The 9,725-nt window shown below is 37.8% G+C and overlaps 1 protein-coding gene across 1 annotated transcript; it reads left to right on the plus strand.

Annotated features, from left to right (window-relative positions):
- Positions 1–637: 637 nt before the first annotated feature.
- LOC130243408 (transmembrane protein 74) lies at positions 638–4,529 on the plus strand. Its single transcript, XM_056475571.1, has 2 exons — positions 638–696; positions 2,773–4,529. Exon 2 carries the CDS (start codon positions 2,829–2,831, stop codon positions 3,669–3,671), a length of 843 nt encoding a protein of 280 aa, XP_056331546.1. The 5' UTR covers positions 638–696; positions 2,773–2,828; the 3' UTR covers positions 3,672–4,529.
- Positions 4,530–9,725: the final 5,196 nt, after the last annotated feature.

Here is a 9,725-nt window from a genome sequence, read left to right on the forward strand (position 1 = left end):
GTCATTTCGAAAAAAAAATATGTGCTGGTATGAGCTGCTGGTTGTGGAGATTCAATATAGATTATACAAACCTTCTTCAAACTGACCAGTAATCTTTCAAGCTCTGAAAGCACAGAAGAGCAGATGGTATAAAATGGGTGTGGTTTAGCGCAGACTCTACTCTTACTGGTTTATAGTATAAAACTGTCTCCAAGCTATAGTTTCCAGTCATATGAAGAATAAAAAATATTTTTCGAACTTCATTCACCGTGGTTCAGATGCTATTTTAACCCTCTGATGATTTAGTTATCAACGCACGAGTGATGTAAATCAGCGAGGCGTAGCTGAGAAGAATTGCGAACGTTACTATGGCGAAGATGTAATCGTTAATATTCATAAACCGGTTGATTCACTATTGGAGCGTTGGACAGCAACGTCAGCCACGTCTAATTAAAATTCAATAAGAGATACTTCGTTAAATGTTGGAATCTAAGCTACGTCAGGACAATTCTATTAATATTCACGCACAAACATTTCCCCATAGGAAGGAAACCGAGAGACGTCATCAATACCTAGTGAATATTTATGTCCATCCCTTTGCCATAGTAGAATTCGTAATTTCGCTATCAGAGCTCAGTTCATCTTTAAAACGGAGCGTGGGAGGGAGAACGGCGGATAGCAGCAGCCGGGAGGCCAAAATGTTCATCAAACGAGAAGGTATTAATCAAAAACAACTACAAACAATGTATGTTTCGTGCCTAAATATAGCGAGATGCTAAAGGTGTGCTGTTTGTGCCGCTTTCTATACGGGACATTTTAGGACCTATTGATGAGTGTAACGATGCAGCCTGATGGACACGTGCCAAAACTACTGTAATACTCTGTCTATTATATACTCGTTTAAAACAGCAAGTTCTGTATATACACGTGTTTATACAATCACTAGTATAAGGGTTTGGCTGCTGCAGGTGCGATGGGTTTATTGTCTGTTTTTGAGTTGACCGAATTACATTTTGTTTTTATAAGCTACTGATGTTCGTACTTGTGTTTTTGTTTATTGATTTGATATATATTGTGAATTTGAAAAGTATTTATGTTTGTAAACAACTTTGCATGACTTGACATATCATAAAAATAATATCTTGCAACACTTGTATGTAAAAGTAGACTTATCTGTTCAGATGTCGATCGTTAAAAAATGTATCATGATATCGGTCTGTACTTTGCAGTGTAGTGTCTATATCCCCGTCGGCCGTTGAGCCTTGCGTTTTAAAGGGACTTATGGCTTATCTTGGGTTTTATACGGATTGCTTTGCTAATTGGATATTGAAGCGGTAGGGCTAATCAGTAACTTTAATCGACTTTCGTTAAAGAGGCGAAGGATTTTGTTCAAATACAGCCTTGCTAACCCATTGTAGTCCTCATAAATAGGTTAGAGCAGTAAATAGTACGCATGAGTCACAGTTGAGCTTGAAATCGGGACACGTGCATTAACGTTACACTAGACTGACCTACAAAGACAAAATCCAATTAAACTTTGTATAAATAAACAAATAAATACATAGTCTTTTCCAGTAATGGGTTGCGGCCGGAAGGGCATCCGCTGCATAAAACATATGCTGTAATAGTTGGTGGTTCATTCCACTGTGGCGACACCTGATAAATAAGGGACTAAGCTGAAGAAAAATTAATGAAAGTATGAATAAATATAGTCAAAACTTGGTTAGAGGCAAATCGAGTCTCCTGTGGTCCTGTAGATTGGTTTGGCTCAACTATGCCTAGATACAAAGAATAATGGAAAAATATGAATGCAGACATTTTATAGAAACGTTGTATATTCGGTTCAATTCATCTTTATTTCTATAGTGCTTTTACAATGTAGATTGTGTCAAAGTAGTTTCACATAGAAGATTATAGTAAATTGAAACAGTGTCAGTTCAATATATTATAGTTGTATTATAGTAAAAGTAGGGTTTTCTACTATTTCCTTGTGGATAATAAGAACTGATAAACCTTTTAAAAGCAGTCTTGTTATTTAGTCTAAGACTGTATATGGTTTAGTAGAATTCTATATTTTTGCATTAATATTATTAGGTTTGCATTACTAAACCTGTTAAGGTCTTTACACTATTCTTGTCCTCATATTTACTGGTTATCAGTTTTTATTGTGGTGATCCATATAGTGTCTGGTTGGTGTGTTTGAAGCTTTATAATTCATTCATTCATTCATTTTCTTTTTTTGGCTTAGTCCCTTTATTATTCAGGGGTCGCCACAGCAGAATGAACCGGCAACTTATCCAGCATATGTTTTACACAACGGATGCCCTTCCAGCTAGCTTTATAATGGTTTAACAATAATATTTCCAGAACCAGCAGTGGGCAGGCACTAATGCACTACTAGCAAGCAATTTTTGTTTTAAAAAAGTTCAATAGATGTCTAATAGACGTCTAAACATAGTAATCTAAGCTAAATTTGGGCTTTCAGAGAAAATCTAATAGACATCCAAGAATAGGCCAAAACCAGACTAGTCATCAAATAAACAGAAATGAATGACTACACATATAAAGTCTGTGTAATCTGTCTATTTGATGACTGGTCTAGTTTTGGGCTATTCTTAGATATCAATTAGATTTTGACTGACAGCCCAAGTTTAGCCTTGTTTAGCCAAGAGGACTATGTTTAGATGTCTATTAGACGTCTATTAAAACACAAAAATGTTTGCTGGCTCTTATAGATGCTCTATTCTCTGTGTTGTTTTCTTTTCTAAATTATTGTAATATATGTCCTTATAGGTTTAGTTTGGATTTCTTAATGCGGCAGGAAATCAAAACTGGTGGGAGTGGATCTGATGGCCTCGGTGGAGTTGCTCTACATAGATAAAAGAGGGGGAAGACCCGATCCCCCTGTGGTACTGGACTGGTCTTCTAGCCCTCTTCACGTTCACAAGCTAAGCAGTTCAGTGGAACAAGCTTCACCCACTCTGAAGGCGCCTGCATGTGAGGGACAATGTAATTCAGCACCAAGGACGGCTCCCCTCAGAGGACAACATGGCCAGCACCGGCATCAGCCTGCAGAGAAGGTCAGGGTGTGTTGTGATGAGGAACTAGAAACCTCATTCACGTACATAGATGAAAATGTCAATCTCCGATTGGCTACCCCAGACACAAGTGAGAAAAGTGGTCGCCATGTCACTTCACTACACGACTCCTCAAGCGAAATCCATCCCATGGGCCTCCAGGAGTTGTCGTTGATGTCTGACATTGACCTCAGCTCGGAGAGTTCGGGGAAATCTGTGGATTATGGATTCATCAGTGCAGTCACGTTCCTCATCACTGGGATCTCTCTGGTGATCATATCATACACAGTCCCTCGTGATGTCAGAGTGAACCCTGATAACGTCTCTGCACGTGAAATGGAAAGACTCGAAAATGAGAGTGCCAGGATAGGTGCGCACTTGGACAGGTGTGTTATTGCAGGCCTTTGCCTTCTCACATTGGGCGGAGTGGTTCTGTCGACACTGCTGATGATTTCCATGTGGAAGGGGGAGATGTACAGGAGGAAAGCCTTCGCTTATTCAAAGCACTCTGCAAAGCTATATGGTTCAATTAATTTAAGAACAAGGTCGAGCCCCAGCCACTTGTCACCGCAACATAGTTTGGTCGAGGAGGAGAATGGCAATGCCATTACTTGACTGTTTTCTCCACACAGCGTTGACATTTCCAGCATGGCCTAAAGAGCTTGTATTTTGACCTTGTATCAGTGACTGCTTACTGGCACAGAAAAACTAAATATCATATAACAGATTTCTCAGGCTCCAGAAATAAACAGCATGATAACATTCATATTTGCAATGAATCAAGCTACTTTTTGAATAAACTCAGCTTAAAAACTTTAGATTGTGTGGCAGGGAATAAACTGGAGCTGCTGGTGGTATTCAAACCCTTACTCTCCTAGCTGAAAATGAGACAGCTAAAGCTGATTTAACTTAAGAAATGCCTCCTGTTGTACAGAATCCTGCTGCTAATACCGACAATCCTACTGCCTCTTTCAGAATACTGAAATATTTTCACATCCTAATGTGATGTAGAGTGATCGAGGGCTACAGGCTGTGCTTTGGAGCACTCCAATGCATTGTTTTGTGCTACATTGTGAAAACGCCAATGTATTATTGGGATGTTTCTGACGTTATTTTCTCATATTGTCCTTGTTAGTTCATGTGTCGAACAGGCCATGCAGAAATCAAATACTTTTCCCCCTCAACTGCTAAAATATTTTATAAATATTTAATGGAGGAAGCTGCCATGCGATGATTTGCTATCTTTTGGAAATTTAAATCCATCTCTCTGAGAGAGCGAAGCATAAATACTGTATCTTCACTGACACTTTATACTCAGCTGAATCTATAGGTATGTAACAAGATATTGACATATTCAAGAAATAATATCTTCTATGCTCACGGGACTTATAAGAATTACAAATACATGTTCAGCTGTATAGGTGCAAGCTCTGTTGAATAATAATTCATGAATTGCATAACTTAACACTCACTTTCTGGTATTAAAATAAAATTACATTATTGATTTTGTGTTTCCTTGCTTGTCAAATCAGCATGTACTTATTTTTAAGCAGTAAGCGTGACTACTTAAAACCTGATATTGATATTTAAAATCAATATTTTGTTCTATGCAGCTTTGTAAGATTACATTGCACCACAATGACAACAACAAAAGCTCAGATTCATTTAAAGGTTAGTATTTTACAGCATCACACATCGTTTTGAACTTGTAAGTTGCATTGATTTTAGAATTCAGGTTTAAACTCTGTAACCAAACTTCGATATCACAATGTGCGCATCTGCAATAGTCACATTGCGAGATATGCAATGTAGAGTCTTAATTATAGTTGATCAGGAGCTACGGAATTGTATTTAATTTTTTTTAGTGTATTATATATATATATATATTTTTTTTTTTTTTTTTTTTTTGCATAAATTGTATACATTCTGTACAAATAATGAAGTTCAATGCATTTCAAAGCAAAAACAAGATGATTTCACTTACCCCACTTGCATATAATTTAGCTTGTTTTAAGGAATTACTTTTAATTTTGACCTACAGTGTTTCTTCTCAGGGTAAAACAATATATTTTTACTTGCTCTTTGTATTGATATTTGAACAAGAAATGAGACAAAGCAAAGAAAAGCATTCCATTTCTGTAGCTGTTCGACTTATCAGGAAACCGTCAAATGGTGCTATTCAATCTATCTTGTGAAACTGTATTTATATCGCAATATTTATCGCAAACAAAATAATGCAATATCACATTTTTCTAATATCGTGCAAGTGCAGCCCTAGCACAGTTGCTTTAATGTCATCAATATAAAAAGTATACCTTTCAATATGACTTATATAACGTGATTTAACAGAAACATAATATTCTGTCATTACATCATCACCGAGTTCTACATATTAGATAGGCCTATAAGGGATGGATCTCTAATTGCTCACGTTATCTAGGACGCTGCTACTAAAGGGAAATTAAAAATGTTGATAAAATGATATTTGACAATTTCGTTTAAAGGCAGCACGTAAACGAACAAGCTAGTTTTTGTTTTATCTGTCACAAAACAGGAGCTAACAAGTCACGTCTGACTTTGAAGGTAAATGTCGAGCGTTTGGGTCCATGCGGTAAGTATGATGGTTATTAACCAATATTAACCTACTTTATCTACATTTTTACACCCATTTTAATTGGTCATTGGTAAACATGGTCACAGCGCTAATTTTAAAAGACTAACAAGACGTGTTTGTCTTTTGAGGCAAGTACTCACGCGCTTTTTATTGCGATTTGGCACACGCGGTAAGTAGCTACATAAGCATGATGCCATTATTTTTTAGTGCTTACCTTTAACACCTTTAGATTCCTTTTATTGGGCTCGCAAGCACACTATGCATCCACTTTAAATGTCTCTAATAAAAATAAAAAGAGAATCATGTTTCTGAAGTCCAGATTAAATTGTTAATGATAAAAATAACTGGTTGCTCATTTCAAGCAACACTGTAATGTAGGGCACACCTTAATATAGTATGTCAGCATCAGCAATTTGTTCTGAGAAAAATGGTTTCTCCTTTCTAGAAAGATCATACATGTTTAAAGAGAAAGGGTTTTGTAAAATTTGCAAAGCACCACAGATTTTACAGAAAGACTGACTGAACTATGCATTTTGTTTGTTGTACACTTCAACTTTTCAAGCTAGATCACATTAACCTCACTGGAAGCTTTTAGTCATACAGTCCCATCCACTCACTAATTAGCACAGGGACGCCACTTGTTCCTTCAGAAATGTTTAGTATTTGATGGAAAGCTGAAGAGTGTGTGCTTGTACCCTTGGAAACCCAGTGGAAAATTTCCAGTGGTATTGATTTCTGAGAAGAGCACTCCACTGAGACAGCCTCAGGGATCTGACCCCAACTCTTGGCTGCATTTTCAGCATTATTTTTAGTCGCAGCACAATGTAGGTATTTGTACAGCTTACCGAGGTTTATTAACATTAGACGTGATATCTCTTTGTAATGTAAATTCAATCCTTTAAGCCCCTTTAGCTGAAATGGAACTATGCTCCCATGCACTCTGTGTTAGCACCTAGATTAGTTTCTACCATCAGCTCTATTAGCATGAAGCATTTGTCATTATGAGGTGGAATAAGGATGCTTCTAAAAGCCCACTGGAAATCTTCGAAGAGCCTCTTTGACTTGGAGAGGTTTCTACCTGTCTGGATAAACAATGCAGATCAATTGCAAATGGAACGTACAATTCCACTATGTGAATTGCTGAAGGCTACTTTGTTTTTTTAAGTGCTAACATTTAAATAAAAATAAATAAGCAATTACAGTCACATTGCTGCACTGTCGATGAACCTTAGAATAATTTACTTTTCTGAGGAATTTAGATGCTGAAACATGCCCGAAGCAGATAATAAAAGTTTTAGAATTCAATCAAAGTTTTTACCGTCTTCATACTGTCCAAGATTGCCCACAAAAGTACAGCATGCTTGCTTTTTAAAGTTATAACACACATTAAAGGATGCTATTCAGCCAAAGAGGCTATCTGCAGCTGTTTTGTTATGGTCTGACCTGGTAAACGAGGCTGTGAAGTTCAAGGGAGGGCAGGTGAAAATAACAGGCTTTTGATGAGAACACGGAGAGCATCCGGAATTGGTTGCTTTGTCACATTTCATTTCATTTAATGGTCTGGAGTTGTGAAGTAAAAAACAAACGCAAACAGACAGGTTGTAAGTTTAGCCAAAAAAAAAAAATGGAATGTTTCTGTTGATTTACTCACCCTTTGGCTTTTTTTCTTCAGTAGAACATTAAAATAGCTTTTTTTGCTGTAGTTCTTAATGCATGTCCGTTTTCTCAAAGTAGACATTAAGAGTATACACTACAAGACAAAAGCCTTGTCGTCTATGCAAGTTTTGGGAACAATGAATAATAACTTGACTTCTAGTAGATCAATTGGTGTCTGAAAGGGCTTATATGAAAGGCAAAAGCCTCTTGATTATGCTTATTTTACCAAAATAAAATATGATCATGCCTTGATTTTTAATGATTTAATTAGGACAGTAAGGTCTGACTTTGCTAAGAAAAAAGTCTTGTCACTTAAATACAGAAATAATGTACAGTATAGAATATAAAGTCCTGGTGCTGTGGAAAAATGAATATTGTGTAAAACTCCCATGAGCTTTTGATAGACTGCATCCATGCATCTCTGCAATGACTCAAATCACTTATTAATAAAGTCATCTGGAATGGCAAAGAAAATGTCCTTGCAGTTCACCAAGATAATTTGGATTCATCTTCAATGCCTCCTCCATCTTACCCCACATATGCTCAATAATGTTCATGTCTGGTGACTGGGCTGGCCAATCCTGGAGCACCTTGACCTTATTTGCTTTCAGAAACTTTGACGTGGGGCCTGAAGTGTGAGAAGGAGCACTATCCTGCTGAAGAAGTTACCCTCTCCTGTGGTTTCTAATGTAATGGGCAGCACAAGTGTCTTGTTACCTCGGGCTGTTGATGTTGCCATCCACTCTGCAGATCTCTCTCACCAAACTTGACTGATTTCTGTGAGAATCTTGGGTCCATGCAGGTTCCAATAGGACTTCTGCAGTATTTGTGATGATTGGGATGAAGTTCTACAGATGATTCATTGGAAAAATCTACCTTCTGCCACTTTTCCAAATGATCAACTAGAAGTCAAGTTATTATATGTTTCTCTTACAACTGGGATCGACGACAAGACTTTGGTCAGGTAGTGTAAATGTATATATAAAAATAAACATACAGGCAAAACAAAATTAAGAACCCTGACTCCTGATGATACACTGAGGCCCTCATTTATGACCTGTTAAGACTGGCCTTTCTCAAATTCTCAGTTTAATGTACTTCATGCAAAAGAAACCTCCAGTTACTCTAGTTAAAAAGCAACAATGTTTTAAATAATGCTCAGCTTGCATCATCAGGAGTAATGGGAATAGTTTTTATTTAGTCTTTTAAGTTTTTGAAACGGGGCGACACGGTGGTGCAGTGGGTAGCAATGTGGCCTCACAGCCAGAAGGTCGCTGGTTCAAGCCCCGACTGGGTCAGTTGGCATTATTGTGTGGAGCTTACATGTTCTCCCCATGTTGTGTGGGTTTTCTCCAGGTGCTCCGGTTTCCCCCACAGCCCAAAGACATGGGCTATAAGTAAATTCAAGCTAAATTGGCCTTAGTGTATGTGTGGGTGTGCATGCAAGAGTTTATGGATGCTTCCTAGTGCTGGGTTGCAGCTGGAAGGGCATCCACTGTGTGAAACAAATGCTGGATAAGTTGGCGGTTCATTCTACTGTGGCGACCGCTGAATAATAAATGGACTAGGACGAAAAGAAAACTAATGAATAAATGAAATTTTTTGATCTTCAAAGTGCCTGTAGCCGTTGACTTTAGCTGACCACAGTTTCAGCTAAAATTGTTTTTATGTCCGACTGAAGAATAAAAAGCCACTTCCATCATGTAAAACCTGAAGTGAGTAAATCAACAGCAAATCTAAATGTAGGGGTGAACTTAATCGCTTCATAATATTTAAGGCTTTCAAATTAAACACCTTTTATTCCTGAATGTAGTTCCCTCTAACAACCAGGAGGTGGCACCTTTAGATCTGTACAGCAGAGCGCTGGACCCACATCTTCCCCTAGATTCACAGTCTATTTGATTTCATAAATGGCATGATAGTATCAGATCCTCTGTCTTATCAGTTTACAGACATTTTATTTCGCTCCCACGTGGTGAACTCTGCGATAACAGATTTCAGATTAGCAAAGTTTTCTGAAGAATCCAGTTTCGCAAGGAACTTTTTGCATGCGAGGTAACCACATTAGAACCTATTAATCATATTAGACACAGCCAATGCAAACAGCTTTAAATGCTTCCAAATGCATCCGTAAAAGCTGCCTCATTACACGTAGCCCATGTAACTGCTCAACAGCCTTTTCCTCTTTCTGATCTTGTTATTAAACACAAACACATGCATTCAGTTGAGGTGACTTGACCTCGAGTATCCCAGCTCGGGCTTATTTAGGATTGTGATGCATCAAGTGTTTCTCTCCTCAGTTGAGAAACAAAGAGCTGAATTATTTATTCCCGTCAATAGCTGTTAAAGGGCGATAGACCAGCAGGCATGTGGAACGAGGGCTTCCTCCTGCGTACAGC

This window comes from Danio aesculapii, chromosome 16 (genome assembly GCF_903798145.1).
Source record: "Danio aesculapii chromosome 16, fDanAes4.1, whole genome shotgun sequence".
Taxonomy (NCBI): Eukaryota; Metazoa; Chordata; class Actinopteri; order Cypriniformes; family Danionidae; genus Danio; species Danio aesculapii.

Excerpts from the sequence above, each read along its gene's own strand:
- LOC130243408 (XM_056475571.1), top strand. The coding sequence starts at position 2,829 with ATGGCCTCGGTGGAGTTGCTCTACATAGATAAAAGAGGGGGAAGACCC.